This window comes from Sebastes umbrosus, chromosome 15 (genome assembly GCF_015220745.1).
Source record: "Sebastes umbrosus isolate fSebUmb1 chromosome 15, fSebUmb1.pri, whole genome shotgun sequence".
Classification (NCBI taxonomy): Eukaryota; Metazoa; Chordata; class Actinopteri; order Perciformes; family Sebastidae; genus Sebastes; species Sebastes umbrosus.
The window spans coordinates 11,785,977-11,804,029 of NC_051283.1; the positions used below are offsets into that span (position 1 = coordinate 11,785,977).

The 18,053-nt window shown below is 40.1% G+C and overlaps 1 protein-coding gene across 4 annotated transcripts in view; it reads left to right on the forward strand.

Moving 5' to 3' along the window:
- The window catches only part of fhod3a (formin homology 2 domain containing 3a), a 73,805-nt gene that overhangs the window by 1,621 nt on the left and 54,131 nt on the right, over positions 1-18,053 (forward strand). For all 4 annotated transcript variants that reach the window (XM_037794361.1, XM_037794363.1, XM_037794364.1 and 1 more), the window contains exons 2-3: positions 6,424-6,533; positions 11,763-11,830. In XM_037794361.1, coding sequence (XP_037650289.1) covers positions 6,424-6,533; positions 11,763-11,830 — 178 coding nt within the window. The remainder of the gene's footprint in view (positions 1-6,423; positions 6,534-11,762; positions 11,831-18,053) is intronic.

Genomic DNA, 18,053 nt, shown 5'->3' on the forward strand with positions numbered 1-18,053 from the left:
AACAGATGCTTTAAGGGCTGTCAATCGATTACAATAGTGAATCGCGGATTAATCGCAAAATAATCACATATTTTGTATCTGTTAAAATGTACCTTTTCTTGTAAATATGCTTGCTTTATGAAAATGTACGTATATATATTGGAAATCAATTAACAACACAAAACAATGACAAAGAAAGTCTCACAGGTACTGCATTTAGCATGAAAAAATATGCATAAATCATAACAAACTCAAGCCCAACAGGCAGCAACAGCTGTCAGTGTGTCAGTGTGCTGACTTGACTATGACTCGCCCAAAACTGCATGTGATTATCATAAAGTGGGCATGTCTGTAAAGGGGAGACTCATGGGTACCCATAGAACCCATTTTCATTCACATATCTTGAGGTCAGAGGTCAAGGGACTCCTTTGAAAATGGCCATGCCAGTTTTTCCTCGCCAAAATTTAGTGTGATTTTGGAGCGTTATTTAACCTCCTTCCTGACAAGCTCATATGACATGGTTGGTACCAATGGATACTTTAGGTTTTCTAGTTTCATATGATACCAGTATCTTCACTCTACAAATTTACGTTAACACATTATTATCACGTTAACTTTGACAGCCCTATTTAGCCTAATTCGAGCTGAATTGAATTGAAAATAAAAGTGAGACACAGAGAAAAAGAGAGTTCCACTGCTGGCACACAGTCCTGACAGCAAACCAACGTTCAACAGCAGAGTGGTTTTCCAGACCAATGAGATCTTTTGCTGCCCCATCTTTAAAAGCCACAAAACAAATGAAAAATGGCCCGCAGCACAGAAAAGCTTATGATTACAACCTATACGCAGACAGATGGCACAGCCTGCGTTCGTGTTTGCAATTTTGCTCCCATCAGGAGGATTGTGCTTAGATTATAGGGATGAAACTGCTGTAAATTTGCACGTCAGACTGTCCAGGATGTAAAAGTTGGTGTTGAATGTTATCATATTATTGGAAAATGCCATTTCCCTGAGCTATTTCTCAGTCTTTCTTTGTTTAAGCACCCCTTTCTCTCTTTTTGTCTTAACCTTCTGTGCTGTTCTCTGAGAAAAGCCAACTGTATTATTATATGTTGTGATGGTAGAGCTCTGTGTACGGCTGGCTGGGCTGCATGTAAAGTATAGGTCACTTGTCCCAGAATTCCTGCGGCGGCCGGGGCCTGGATCCCTGCGACACTTTGTTCTCCTCACTTTGGGTGCCGTGGTTTTCCTGACCTCTTCCTCCATCTCCTTCTTCCACCTCTCTGACCACGTACCAGTTTAGTGTAGACTCAAACACAAACACACATAAACACACACACACATACGGTTAGGCCAAGGGCTAAATCGGTGCATCACTGGTTTGTGTGCATGGGATGTGTCATTTTGTCCAAACTGCTTAACAAAGAAGTTTCCTTCTTTATTCTCACAGAATCACTTTTCAGAGTTGGACATTTGAATGTTAAAGATGCAGTGGTGGTATGTAAGAAAGTTAATTTGCTCAAGTACTATACATACAGTAAGTACTATTTTGACATACTTACATTTCAGAGGGAAATATTGTACTTTTTACTCCACAACATTTATTTGACACTCATAGTTACTTTTTACATATAAAAACTAGGGCTGTCAAAGTTAACGCATTAACGTTAATTCGTTTTAATGCCTAATTTCTTTAACGCAACTTGTGGTTTTTAGGTTGTAGCGTGCACAGTTTTAAAGCTAGAGTGAAAATACTGGTATCATATGAAACTAGAAAACCAAAGGAATCCATCGCTGTTGCGAAGGAGGTTAAATAACGCTCCAAACTTACGCTCAATTTTGATGAAGAAAAACTGGCACGACCATTTTCAAAGGGGTCCCTTGACCTCTGACCTCAAGATATGTGAATGAAAATGGGTTCTACGAGTCTCCCCTTTACAGACATGCCCACTTTATGATAATCACAGGCAGTTTTGGGGAAAGTCATAGTCAAGTCAGCACACTGACACACTGACAGCTGTTGTTGCCTGTTGGGCTGCAGTTTGCCATGTCATGATTTGAGCATATTTCTTTATACAAAATGCAGTACCTGTGAGGGTTTCTGGACAATATTTGTCATTGTTTTGTGTTGTTAATTGATTTCGAGGAATTAAATAATAAATAAATATGTACATACATTTGCATAAAGCTAAAGGTACATTTTGAACAGATAAAAATGTGCAATTAATCGCAATTAATCCTGGACAATCAAGCGATCACGATTAGATATTTAATAAATAATAAATAACATGACAGACTTATGATGCAGTACTATACTACTTATCTACCCAGTAGTATACAATGTATCTAAAATTGGCTCCACATTGCGGAACTGCAACATTAAAATACTCTTACATGAATTTGTTTGTGATACAAACAGAATAATAAAATATTCTATAATAATATAACACTGTGAAAGAAGCCATTCTGCATAATGAGTACTTTTACTTTTGATACTTTAAGTATATTTTGCTGAAAATACTTCTGTACTGAGTCTTTTTAGACAGTGGTATTTCTACTTTTACTTTCACTGGGTACTCCTTCCACAACTGTAAAGTTGTGAGTCAAATTGAGCACTAAGACAAGATGATACATACAGTAGATGTTCAGCTCAATGCAGAAGCCTCACCATCAGTCAAACAGCCACAGTTTTGCAGTGAAAAACTCCCTTTCCCTCTCAAAAAAACAACAAAGCCTCGACTTCACAGCTCAACTTTTATTTCATTACCAAAGGGCTGCCATTAAAGCAACACTGGGAGATTTAATAGCCATGTAGAACACACCCTCCTCCACGCTCTTCAAAGAGCCGGGCCCTATGTGGCTCTGATTTTGACACTAAAGTTCTTAAAAACTCATCGTTTAAGTTACGTAAGGTTATTGTTAAATGTCGACCCATCGTCATCGCCAGCAGGCTCGATGTTGTTTTAACGTGGAAGTAATTACTCCCCTACCCCCACTCTTTTTTCTCTCTCTTCGGGGAGAATTTGATTAAATGAGTGTAAAGTATACTAGCCACTAAGTGTTTCCCTGGCCCGTCCCGGAGCCTCGAGTGTGAAGAGCTTGCGGTTCCTTCTGGAGCCACCTCTCTCTCTGTCGGCTCTGTCCAGCATGATGTGTTTTGTTATGATATTACTGCTATTACCCAAGCGAAGTGTTTAAGGAAGGAGACACCCTTTGGAGGGTGAGCTGTTAACGTATTGTGTTACAAAGGGCTTGCTTCTCGCTGTCCAAGCAGTATTTGTACGATTGAGTAATGTGTGTAGATAAAGCGGAGCAGTAGAAGAAAGCAGGGAGCTGGAGGCGGAGGTGGTGGTGGTGATGGTGGTTGAGCTCTGTCTTGGGACATGTGTTAGACAGAATGGGGGATTTTCAGAGACATTAACAAAGCCTCAATCAAGGGCAAGACATACTGTTAAGTATAAGTGGAATATTGGAAAGAAACGTGCTGAATAAGGACAGCGGATTGGGCACAAGACATGCTTTTGTCCTACATAAAAGTGGGGCAGTGGGACAGGGCATGATTAACCCTCCCCCCTCTACTTAGTCAATCACTAGCCTACAAAAAAGGCCCTTCAAATATTTGCACTAGCTTTATTTCCTCTTTATTAGTTCATATTTTCAGACGTGCTAGAGACTGTATATAAGAAGTGGACGTAGTCACTGTGACATCACACGTCGGTTTGTGGACTGCCATTTTGAGGCCTTCATCATCTTGTTTTTTTTGCGACCCAAGAGGGAGGGCATCTGAACAATGAATAAGACATTTTGAGATGACCAAAAAGGTTCTAACTAACTTTAATTTGAACTGAAAACAGACTGTGAAAGGGTTAAAGATGAAAACACTGACAACAGGCCTTTCTCACAGCCGACATTTTGACTTGTCACTGTAAGAAAAGCACAGGTGTTCCTAATAACACTAACGACGGCTCTGTTGTATTCAAGTGTTCCAGTTGGAGTAACAATGAGCCGGCATTTACGACACCTTGAACCTGAAATCAAAGCAGTTAGATTGAATTCAGTCATCATTTGTTTCATTATTTACGCCTGTGCTTTTCCCACTGTGACATGTCAAAATGTCTTCCGTGAAAAAGGCCTACCACCAGACCGGACAACGCCGTGGTAGGTACCTCTCAATCACAAGGTAGCCACGTCCTAGAGCAGTGGTTCCCATACTTTTTCACGTTGAGGGCCCCTAAATTGACACAAATTAGACCACGGTTCCCCATTTGATAAGATTTGGTCCCAGGGTCCCCCATCTGATAGGATTTTTGCTTTTAGATATTTTATTACAGAAAGTATTTTAAATCTATGACCAAAATAATCATAGATTCTGTAAGTGTGTTACATATGGATGGATTTATAGTGAACATTTTTGCTGGGGATTCCCTGGAACCCGCTCAAGGACCCCTGGGTGTCCCCGGATCCCACTTTGAAAACCACTGCCCTAAAGCATACCCTGCTTTAGTGTCTATTTTACTCTAAATGGGACCATAATTTACTAAATGACCGTTTATTTTGACCGTCGCCATCTTGGTTTTTGGCCGTCACCATCTTATTTTTTTGTAACCAGAAGTGACACGAGAGAGTACATGACATGACAAAAATTACTAAAAACACTCAGTGAAAGGGGTAAAGTTTTAAGACGGAATCACGGACAACTCCCAGGCTGGACAATGCTGTCAATCATAAGGTAGCCGCACCCTAAAGCGTATCCTGCTTTATGGTCTATTTGACTCTAAATGGGACCATAATTTACTAAATGAACATCATGCTGTATTGAAGAAGACTTGAAACTAGAGATTGAGACCATAAACTCATGTTTACAATGTTTACTGAGGTAATAAATCAAGTGAGAAGTAGGCTCATTTTCTCATAGACTTCTATACAATCAGACTTCTTTTTGCAACCAGAGGAGTCGCCCCCTGCTGGCTATTAGAAAGAATGCAAGTTTAAGGCACTTCCGCATTGGCTTCACTTTTCAGAAGTGGAGGTTGCCCACTGGTCCAGACTGAAATATCTCATCAACTATTGGATGGATTGGCACAAAATTTTGGGATTGACATTTGGTACACACATTCATGGCCTCCTTAGGATGAACTACAACTTTTGGTAAAACTGGAGCAGAACCCAGAGTCAGAGTAATTTGCTTATGTGCTGCAAAGTTCATTGCGACATGGATGACTGTCAGCGTCTAGTTTTGCAACACTTTGGCCTCGGCGGTGCCCCCCGGTAGCCCCAGCAGACACACCCACCCTTGAGCTCCCGTGTGCATGCTGCCTCAGTGCAGAGTAAATATAGCAAGGTTATATTTATGCTGTGAGTCCATCCGACAGTCTGTCTCTCTGTCCTTCCTTCTCACTTAGAAACAGAGAGACAGAGAGCAGCAGCAGGTCTTGTGATCTCTGCTGGTCAGGGAGTGTCGTCATGCAGCTCGACCAGACAGCCAGGGGGTGTTGGCAGCACACCAGAGGCTAGGTTAGGCATATGGTGGTACTAAATGCTAACTCAAACTCATGACTCTGATCTCATTCACCTATATGCATACATCAGAAGCTTTAACAATAAGTTGCAAAGCTTATTGTAACAATAATGCCATGGTGTATGTTACTTTTTATGAGTTGTAGCTGCTCGCACCTGCTATCAACTTGTGACCGTACCCATAAACATCAATGCCAGTGGTGTGCAGATATATTACTGAGCACCTGGTCTCAAACTCAGCAGGGTTTCTCATTACACAGAGCATAGCGGGTCAATTCTGACGTGGGCCGCTCTGCAGAGCTACCTTAGATCATGCAATCACAGATGGCGTGAAGGCAAGACTGGTCTGTTATTGAGAAGTGAAAAACAGAATGTGCATAAATGTAAATGATGTATGTGGGAATGACTGCTCCCTCCACAAACAGACTTAAATGTGCTGTAGCTTCGTATTGTACACAATTTAAACAATATTTAAGTGTAATTTTTCTCACAGCTTTCACTTTATTTTTAGTTAATTCCCTTAACAGCTTTGTAATGCACACCACATATGGTTCTCCCACTTTTCATGGATCACTGTACACACTCGACTCATGTTGAAATCCCCTAAACTGGCTTTATTTTACGGGCTCAAATTGTTTCAAAAACGGGTGTGAAACACACGCAGAGATGAGCGAGTATTAAAAAAATAGTAGGCCCAGCAGACACCAATGTCATTCCTGTGGGTGTTTCATGTACGTCCATCACAGCATGGCCAGGGAAATTTCACATGCCGCCCTGTATGTCCAAGTGCTCAACCATATTTTCCATCCCTAATTTGGGTGTAAATGCATATTGTTAAGTTGTTCCTGTTCAACGCTGTTCAATCCAGTATTTTTAGTTCAGGTCTATATCATTCATTAAGACTTTTGTATTCATTCTTTTCCATAGCTTGATGACTGTGCGCTGCAGCTCTCCCACAATGGCACCTATCTGGATCTGGAGTCCTCTCTGGCTGAGCAAAAGGACGAGCTGGAGGGCTTTCAGCAGGATGACACAGGGTGAGACATGATTCACATTTATACCCTTCGAAACAGACTTATACACTGTCAGTATTCACTGTCAAAACATCTCCAACCGTGGACACACACATATATCTTTTCTGAGTTTCTCCATTCTTATAAAATGGGAAGAATCACAAGCTGCTGGATATGGATTTCTTGGAAGCACAAGTTCATGGAAAGTATGAAGCGCTCTGGAAAGCGGGGACAGATGTGCCCTCCCTTCCACAGCTACAGCTCTCTCTCACTGTTGTTTTTACAATAATTGATATTCTGATCTTCTTTGTGACACAATTTCATGGTTCACAAACCTGTCAACTCTAGAAGAAACAGCATGATCACTTTGTAACAGCGTTGTGGTGAAGTAATTTTCAGTCTCTCATTATATCTCCCAGCAGCAGTGCTGGTGTCTCTCTTTGGGTTAACAAGAGAAATGGAAAGTGGAAATCTGCTGCTAGGGCTCAGGATTTCCACCAGAAAATTGTATAGCAGTGGTGGTAAGCCATCTAGATCCTGACACACTTTGATTTGATCAATTTAGTAGTAGATTGGGGCCTAAACTGGCCTTTTTTTGTGTGCAAAATAGCACCTCAGTTTTGCAAGGTTCACATAATTATCTAATTTGTATGATAATTCAGCTCTTTGTATGATCAACAAGTAAAAAAAAACCCTTTTAATGTACAATAATTTGTTTTTGATATATAGGCTTTATATCGTGAAATGATAGGTAGCTTGCCAGCCTGATTATTCATCATTATGACAGTGTATTATGGCAAACTGATCCTGGGGATCCGCTATGAATGATAAGGATCCAATCACTTTTAATTTTCAGCACCTAAGAGCACCATAGCACCTACAAATGTTTTCCTTGTCCTTGAAGGTTATTTTTTATTTCATAAAGGTGTATTATTTGTTATATATTGTTAGTGGAAGCAGTCTCTATTTCAGCCAAACGTCAGGTAACCAGCCTCCACTATAAAACTCTGAGAAAACCTGAGGCTATACAATACCTAACTATTAGCTAACTAATGTTACAACAACTAACGTTACTAGTTAGTAAGTTCCCAGTACATCAAAACAGTAGATAAATTGTGTTCAATGCTGCTGTTGAGATAGGGTGACCATATTTTCCAAACACCAGTGTTATGTGGAAGTCGGTTACCCCGTCACCGGGACCCTAAGTGTACCGGTATGCGCTTATGCACGCATCATAGGCTTTTCCATCAGGATGGGGAGCAATTATTTGCACCTTTCAACACCATGGACAGCGCCCGAACAGATGAAAAATTATGTTTTGTCTCCAAAAAATCCAACAAAACATATAGTGTATTTGAAAACTGTATGGTGACATTAGTAAACACAAGGGCTACATTGGTATAATTTAATTATTGATTGTCAGATGACTTTTAAAACTAGCTAAACACAAGGTATCAGGTGTGCACAAAAGCAGGCTGCAGGTGTTACACCAAAATCTGTGACCACAGAGGAGCCAGCAACATATGAGGTCAGCTTTTCAGACGGCTGTCGTCAGGAAATGTAACCCCACAGTTTCCTGTGTATCCACCCCGGCTTCGCAGGGAATTCCTGCTAAACCTGCTAGTGATTCCCTGCAGGGAATTCCTGCTGTTACCTGCTGCTGAATTCCCTTACCTGTATAATATGTCATAAATATGTGACAGAAAACACACAAAATTATATTGTTCATTTTTTTAAATGATTTTAATATTTTTTATTTAAAAGATATATTCAGAAAAAATCTAAAAGAAAAGCAAAAGATAGGGGTCACAGCTTAAAATAACTGTAACACATTCTCTGCCAGCTATTGTATATTGCTATGTAACCATCTTAATTTGATTTTATATTAGCATTTCCACCGTGTGCGACCCAAAATGTAATCTTGCAGTGTGTGCAGAACGCAGCTTTGTCGTTGTTGTTATAGCCTACTTTATGCAGGAAGCAGCAAATCTCACGGAGTCCCACTTTCTCTTAGTCATGAGCATACTGACAGGTTCCGTCAGAAAGAGCCACAAGCATCATAATAACAGCCTTGACAACAGCACATTGACCCACATACATGCAAAGCAGTGTTGAATGACGTGTGGTGCATTGTTTACATTTTTATATTGGGTTAGGCCTAATGACTCGGCCTAACCCAATAACATGTATATAGAACACGTGTTGTTCTATATAACATGTGTATCATGTTATATAGAACATGACACACATCTATATAAGCACTGAAAACAAGTATAATATTATTATTATTATTTTAAGTGTGGTGAAAACTGGGACAGCAAAAGTTAGGCACAGTGGGATCACATTTTCTGACGACAGCCATCAGAAATGGTGGTGTCTTGTTGCTGGCTCCTCTGCAGTCACAGATTTCGGTGGTCACAGATTTCAGTGTAACACCGGCTAAATGGCCTGACTGTGACAACTATTATACAGTACATTGCTATCTGGGCGTTTTAATTTGATCCTTTATATCAGCATTTCCACTGTGTGTGACCCAAAATGTACTCTTGCGGTGTGTGCAGAACGCAGCCTTGTCGTTGCTGGTATAGCCTACTTTATGAAGAAAGGAGTAAGCCTCATGGAGCCTTTTAGAAAAGACCGACTTTCTCTTAGTCATGAGCGTAATGACAGGTCCTGTCAGAAAGAGTCACAAGCATGATAATAACAGCCTTGACAACAGCACATTGACACATATACAGACAAATCAGTGCTGAATTCTGACGCGTGGTGCATTGTTTACATTTTTTTTAGCAGGAAAGGCCTAGGCTGGGTTTTTATCTGTGTCATTGTGTGGTTGTTTCCATGTGTTCTACATTTGTATTCTACATTTATTAGTTTGTCAATGTGTGTTTTATTATGTGCCTGGTAAACCATGTGACAGATGATTGACAGGTGTATTAAGGCTTGTGGTTTTCTGAAGTAGCTCTTGGGGAACTGGTTGGATAGGTCAGGCTTGTCTGTCATCCAGCCAAGGACATACTGTGCCGACAATAGGAGATGAATCACCTATTGGGTTGGGTTTGACCCTTTCATCTCTAAACATCACAAAGGTTGATGATGGGATGCTTCTGACTAAGCTTTTCCTGTCCTCCTTTTGTCAGAAGAACACTATTTATATAGTGTCGGAAATGAATAAACTAATCGTACTCAATATCTCAGCCTCACACCACATATTTTAACTTGTGCTTTAAAGGAATACTTCACCCACAAAATGACCATTTGTGTATCAATTATTCACCGCATGTTACCTTGAATTCTTGAAGAAAACTTTGTTTTTCTTGCACGTCTCAACGGAGAATGGAGAATCCGAAAAGGTAGTAAATCCTTGATGAATTCATGTAGATTTGCTGTTGTTAAACCTGGACCCCCATTTACTTAATTTCATCAAGGATTTACTCCGTTTTTCGACCTTTTCGTTCACCGTGGAGGCGTGCGAGAAAAACTATGTTTTCTTCAAGAATTCAAGGTAACATATGGTGGGTAATATATGTACAAATGGTTATTTTGTGGGTGAAGTAGTCCTTTAAAGTAAAGCAGTTTTTAAGGCATAGTGTTAGCTAGATGTGTCTATTCAACAGTTGTGATGGTACTGTGCTTTATTTATAGCTGTTTGTCACATACAGTTTTCACATGTACTGTTTTTTCCTGCTGAAGCTTCACTAATCTCACAATTATCATAACAATTTTGCCTTGTCGTCTATATGCATGGCCATTCAAATGTGATTGTCTGTATCATGGTATCATGGTGATTGGCTTATGGACACTATTCACATGTGCTATAAAGACAATGTGTTTTAATAGTATATAATTAAGGCTTATTTTTTTCTACTTTTTACTGACAAACCTGAACTGAAAATTGCCTTTCACTGAAGAATGTCCAGAGTGTTATAAAGAGTAGATTGATAGAAAGTGATTTTCACCCAGAATTTATGTTCCCACACATCAAAAATGTGTTCCAGCTGCGGTAGGACACTGTTCACCACAGTTGATAGTAAACAAGGTCCTCTGGTGACAAGGACAGCTCAGAGTATGTGTTTGCGAAATGGAAATGGGAGAAAACTACTGTAGATTATGATGCAGAGTAGCCAGACTCCCTCCAAGCCATTTTAGCTGTTTTTGTATTATTCAAAATATATTGAAATAGTGATTTGAATAATGAAAATATAAAGTGTAATGAATCCTCCCATCTCACCAGCGTTTTTTAATCCATAACATCACTTTTTATCCTCACAGTTATACATTATATATGTTGAATCTTCTTTTACATTCTCACATCCAACGGTCCAACCCTCACTCTCCCTGAGTCTCTGACTGTAATTCTCACACAATACATTATCAGACAGGTAACAGCAAGAAAAACACAGTTCTATCAGCATCTCAGCAGATTGTGTTAACGTTTTTGCTCTATTTCCGAGCAAAGCTGATAACGCAGCTTTAACAGAAGGAATGATAGTTGGCCAGCTGGTGTCTTGTTTGGGTGTGAGTTATCCTTACTGCATGTTATGCATAACGGGTATATTGCAGCAGTGTGTGTTATCAGAGAAGTGCTTTCCCTGCTTGGATTGGACGCTATCAGCATGTTTGTGATGGAAGTCAGTGATTAGCTCCTACAGATTGGAAGATAAGGTTAGGAGAGAGAGTTTCTCCCAAAATACCATCATACTTTATGTTTGTGTGTGCTCTATTTGTTTTCCCACTGGAAATATGCTGTGTATGATGAATATGTGCTCGCGGTAGTATGTGGAGATGTGTGCATGTGTGTTGTGTCTGCTCCTGCACTTTTGCTGTCTGTCCTCAAGGCTCAGATGTGTATCAGTATAGGGGTACAAATCCAATGCTGGCTACTGTTTGTCTGCACCATTCCCATCATGCCAAGACAACTGCCTCTGCATTGTAAAAAAAAAGGTCCATCATAACAAGTCCTTGCCTCATATTTTGTCTTAAAATCTCATTTTCCTTGACACAAGTAACAGCATCCTTAAAGCATTAGCCAACTGGGTGAGATAAGTGCTTCCTTTTCCAATGCCGTTTTACTAGTTGCAGTATATTCTTCTCTAGAATCAAGTGTGAATAAATTGTGAAACAAGACAGATCACTCCACTAATGCCATGAAAAATTCCAGAAAATACATGAAACAAGTTTGACAGGTTTTGCTGTACGTGAAAAATGATGCTGCAGAAACTTCAAGATATTTTTTTCTCCTCTCGTTGTCAGGTCCAGAGGGAAGAAGCACAGTGTTATTCTACGGACCCAGCTGACCGTCCGTGTACACGCCTGCATCGGTGAGTGCTGTGTGACATGTTTATATATGTGTTTAACATGAGTTTCCCCCTGGATGCACACACATGCCCCGTCAAACACATCAGCAAGCCTAAGAACACACTGTACTACACGCTTAGATGGCTGTCCAGGGGTTTACACGTGGTACATGCTGGGGTCAGACAGACCTGAGACCTCCCACTCAGAGGCAGGTTGGACCGGTATGTGAAATTTCTCCAAATTCAACGTGGTATTGTGATCATGTCAGTAATTATTATGATCTATGATGCAAGCTTTTACACGGTTTAGATAGAGAAAAGCGAATGGAAGATTTTTATGTGGCTTTAAGTGTAAGCTCCTTTTTTTCCCCCTTCTGGGGCTGGTGAAGTCTTCATAGTGTGATGCCCTTAACTCTTCCCAGTTTGTAATGGTGAAGAGGAGGAGGGAGGAAGAGACAGAGGGAGGGAGGTGTGAGTGTCATTGAAAGTAAGAGGGTGCTTAAAGAAAAAGATGGCAGCACGATAAGTGATGATAAGAGTATAGGAAGAAAGAACTGAATGAGAGCTTTTCAAGGGAGGATGGGAATGATAGGAGATGGAGTTGAGAGGATAAAACACTGTGAAGCAACACAGAGCCAACAAATCCTCTTTTTCTATTTTGGTACTACAGATACTTGAATTAAGGCTGCACAGTTAATCGAATATCAATCGCGATAATGGCTTCCTGCAATTAAATGAACATGATCAACTGCGATATTGACGTTTAAAATGCGTGCTCCGCTGATAGAAAACTTCGTAAACTAACAGCATTGCCACCAGGGGGTGATCGAGATGTTTTGGCTTCACTTTTTGGCAGCTGTCATGCCGCTGCGCGAGCACCTTTCAGCGGCAGCCTGTGAAAAACTCCATAGTAGAAGAGTAATAATAGAGAGCAGACGAGCAAAACGAAAATGCACTGAATTCAGGTGAAGAATAACCTTATTTTAAGTCTTATTTTGATGCAAAGTTTTGTACATTTGCAGGATTGTAGTGCAACATGGAAGTGAAAGCAGTGCTGTTTATTTAAATGCGAAAGTGCAATTAAAACATATTGTCCCTAAAAGCAGTACATAATTGTGATCTCAATATTTAGTAAAATAATCGTGTTTATCATTTTGGCCGTAATCATGCAGCCCTAACTTGAACTTTTCATTTCACACCACCATCATGTCAAAATTTCCGTTTGTCCAATACTTTGGTTTTTGACCAAATACCTGCAAAATTGATGACATTACCATCAGTATTTGTGTATTTTGTGTTTAGTGCTTATTAACAAATGTTAGTATGTAGCATAGCATGAAATGCGAAACTAAGATGGTGAACATCATTAGCTATGTAGGGGAGACTGGGGTAAGATGAGCCAATTTTTACTTATGCTGTCCTCGAGGTTAGGAAAAATTAGACAGAAGTAGAATGAAAACATGAACCTTAATTTCAGGATCTCTCCTATCAGTGAAATTATCAGCATGCATCTATAACAAAGCTGTCTGAAAAAAATTACCTTCCAAAAAAAAGTGCTCCCGTGGCTCAACTTGCCCCATAGCCTTTGGTTCAGTTTGCCCCATAGCTACCAATCTGGAAAAAATGGCCTAGTTTAGCAATTCAGGCTAATCTTTAGCAAAGTGATCAACATGGTTTTATACCTTAGTAAATCACCAACATGTATAATACATTTTTTAGACGTGGATAAATTTGCTTTGACGTAACAGTCATTATTCCTGACAAGCAGAAAATTTACTTTGACAGGAAAAAAACTGTTTTTGGTGTAAAAAAGTACTTACTACTTCTCCCATGTGCTTCTCTCCATCACGGCAAGATAGAAATGATGGGTACTTCCTGAATTTATGGTCACATGACAAAACATAATCACAGTTGCCTAGATACAGGGGGTGGGTCAACTTACCCACTGGCTCATCTTACCCCACTCTCCCCTACAGCCTAACGTAGCTGCTAGCACAGCTGTGGACTCTTAGTATTGTACTGTAATGTACAGTAAAGTGTAGATTTTACCAATATCTAACACAGTTGCCAGAACAGGCCACTCACAATTTAGCCTTACAGCTGCTACAAGACTTCATTTCCTCACTCTGGGATTGTATTTCTTGCCTACTGGCTTATCATGTAATGTATATGATCTAGAAAAAATAATATACTGAGAACACATGGATGTTTTTTGTTGTCTGTTTTCTTATTATTTTAATGCAAGTCATACAACAAGCAATGCATTCCTTTTTTTCTGTCTGTAACTCTCTCTCTTTATATCACCCTCACTTTGTCTGTGCTCGTTGCTTTCCTCCATGACTTGTCTGCATGGTCAACATTCTCCATGCCAGTGATAGCAGTGCTAAATCTGGATCCTAGAATGAGTGTTGCGGATTGGTTGGGAACGTGATGAGGTGAAAGGTCACGAGGAGTGGGACTAATGGTGTCATGGAGAGAAAACGTACACATACAGAAAAATAACCATCAGTTTCTCAATTTAGTATGTGATATAACTTATATTTTTACAGTGCAGTTATAAAAAATAAATAAAAATAACAGTTGGCTCCTGTCCTCTCTAGAATGAGAGATCTCTTCAGCCTCACAGACAAGCTTTGCTGTTACCGGGATGAGAAAACGATGAGTTTCCCCTAAATTGACGGCTTAGGTGTCATGGATGGGCGGCCCCAAAAGCAGTCTATACCCAAAACTCGTTCTACATCAAATTGAACACACTTCTTTAGAGTTTCTTTAAATATTTATCAGTTACTTTTCTAAATGCACATGAACCGCTCTTCACAACGGCATAAATTAAATCCACCAGCACTTATTTTAAAACAAAATACGTCACTTTTAAAGCTGGTTTGCCTGTTACTGCCGTTATTTCCTTCTTCCAAAAAACAGTGGTGAAGAACACCAGGAGCAAATGCCAGGCAGGAGTTGAGTTTTCATTAATACAAAATTATGACTGGTGTGTTAACTGCTCTGCTCCGCGTGTGTGTGTGTGGAGAGGCTATAAGCTCCGCACTGAAACACAAGACAAGACGATATTAATGATTGTGTGAAATTTAGCAGCGGCGTTCATAATTCTGCAGCGGCGGTGCGCTGAGATATATACTGTATATATATGTGTGTAGGTAGGTAGGTAGGTAGACTTTATTGATCCCAAATTGGGAATTTCTCATGTCACAGCAGCAGGTTATCCAGGCAATGCACAGGAACAGTAAATACATATATTAACACTAGAGGTAATACAGTATCTATAGTATACAAAATATAAAGAATATATTAGAATACACTATAAATATACCAGTCTACTACAACTGTCTTAGAAAATATAAAATATGAGCATAGAATAACAATAACATACTATATACATAAGTGTGCAAGTGACAATTTTTGTTGAAAAATAAAATTAAATGAGGTAGTAAACGATTGTGCAAAATCGACATGTGCAAGGTTATTACAGGACTAAAACAAAATGGTGTGTTTGTGACAGAAACTATATAGTTCTCTGATATGTCATATACTGTATATGTACACACATCCTACACAAACGACTGAGTGAATGAAGTGTGAAGTGGTATAAGCTAAATTTTTCTCTCACCCTCGTGCACATGTAATATACACACCCACCCACACACACAGCTCTTATGAGGGATCTTCCCATGGCTCATCGTGGTTAAAAAAAAAAAAAAAAAAAAGCAGAGCCAGGCTATATTTGCTTGTCTCTGCATGATTTGAAAATAAAACAACTTACAAAAACAGAACTTTTTATTGGAGAATTGGCTGCATCATCACCATATGAGATGCATTTCCTTTTGAAGGGCATGAGTGGAACTTGAACGTTGCCCGGTGCCAAGGCTTGATGATAGAGTCTGCTCACTATATCGCCCACAATCCAGATTTCATTCAGCATGGCACAGATGCTGAGCAGCAAACCAGATCCTGACTGACTGAGTTGATACTCTGGAGTGGGCACTTTGTAATTCTGCTGCATTAGACAGACATACAGTATAATCAGATAGCGTGAGCCAGAGTCAGAGCTATCCATTCACTTTAGAGATCTACTGACCATTTTCCACCCCCTCTCAGTGTTGCTTCAATGAATCAGTTCAGCTATCCACTCATCTGCCAGTATAACTCTCTCTAATCCTTCGGGGGCCTTGACCTTCAAATCGCCTGGGCAGTGGTCAGGATACTCTCCCTAAATGAAAAGTCTGTCACAATCAAGGATGCAAATCGCTTGTGGAATCAAGTATCTGTGATTCACAATTAGTTGGTCAGTATAGTATAGGATTGCGTGTCATGGCTTTGAATTGATGGATTGCTGGCTGTGCCACATGCATGATAGTTATATGTGATTGAAAATGCAGGAAAGGATCAATTCCTTACAGATTTTCCTAATCTTGCTGTCTTCATCTGCTTTCAGGTTTGATTGACAAGGATCAGGATTTGATTGAGGTCAAATGTTAGGGAGATCTTAGGGTTTGCGACTTCCTTCAGTCGTTCATTGATCTTCTTTCAAGGCCACAAGGTTTGAAAAAATGAGTACAACTATGAGAGAGACAGCCCTCCTTGGCATTTCTTGGCATCACTGTTGATGGAAAGATCAAATTTCATTCAGACTTGCCAGTTTGGGATTAAGGATGCTCTGTGATGCGTGTATGTGTAAGAAAGAGTGTGATAATGTGTGTGAGATAATGAGTTTTTCTGTTGTTTATGAGATGGAGAACACATTGGCATGGTCAGCAAAGCAGTGACTTTGTCTGCCTGCAGAGTAGTGCTTACACCAGCAGTGTGTCTGCACTGGAGAGGCCTTCGTGGCACTTTAATGATCCAGGTCTTCCCAGTACTTGTTGTATTTGAACCACCAGGACATTGGGGTCAATTTAACAGGAATTTATCAGGTGTCCTGGGTGTCCTCAGCTTTAGGTTGAAGTTGAACAAGATTTGGCCTAAGCCTCATGAGTTTGCCCATCTCTCTTTCATGCGTTCTTTTGTCTCTCAAACTCTATCCGTGTGCCCTATATGTTTCTTATATTTCCGAATGTGGTCTGAGCAATCGGATCTCAATGATGCGTCTTGGGTGCATTCACATAATGCCAGGTCTGAACAGGGCCTCAGTTGATCCTCGTGGTCTGCACTCCCGTTAGAGTGCCAATCAGAAGCCCTTGTTTAAGGGTTGATTTTAGCGTCCCAGCAGAGTTGTTGTAGACCGTATAGCTGACGGGTGGAGAGAGGTGGTTCAGGGGGTGGGGGTGAAATGGAGGGTGTTATCTTTAGAATGTGTTGACAGCACAGAAACATGCGAGGAAGGCAGCACAGTGCTGAACTTCTACTCGTTAAATGTGTTACAGGAAGCGAGAGGGGCGAAAACGTGTTGATTGAGGAAGATGATTGGAAGGAATAATGTTGATAGGTAGTATGAGAAATGAACTCTATCTTTTGTTGTACAACTAATCGATTTCTTCTTCTGAAAGATTTTTAAACAGTTTTTTTACGTGAGCAGTGCACAGCGCGTGATGCGCATGTACGTAGCAGCGGAAAATTTTACTAAACGGTCCATTTAGCTGTTACAATGTTCCATTAATGAAGCGAAAAGCAGAGAGACTGGGAGGCTGGTGGGGATCTTTTACTTCAGTAAAAATACTGGGGCTGACAACGAATATTCTAAATTAGTATATATATATTTGAATAGTAAAAAAAGCAGATATTTGAATATGAAAATTAATATTCAATTGTGGGGGTTGGCAGCACTACTGCGGCTGTCTGCCTCACGCGCACTGACTACACTACATGATGGGAGTCACACATCACTTTCATTAATTGAAAATGAAATGTAACGTTAGGTCAAGCTGAACGAGGAATAATTCAACCCCAACCATAATGATGGAGAGAACTCAGCCACAGAGAGAGTGACACCGTGTCCTAACAGCAGGCGGTACTTTACGTCATGCAAACAAACTACGTACCTATCAGCTGTGTACTCGAGATCAGACTGGAGACGTAATCTATAATAATTATAATAATCGTAATTATAGCTAACTCCTCATTTCAACTTCAACAATCAGCCGTTCCACGTCCATTGAATCTCTTTCAATGCGAGCGACAGGAATAAATAGAAACAGGGCGACCGATCAGCTCACTCCCGGCCAGTTAGGACAGTGTCATAGAAATAATGAATAAAAATAGATATTCGTATAGAACAAACCTATGTGTTTTTTAG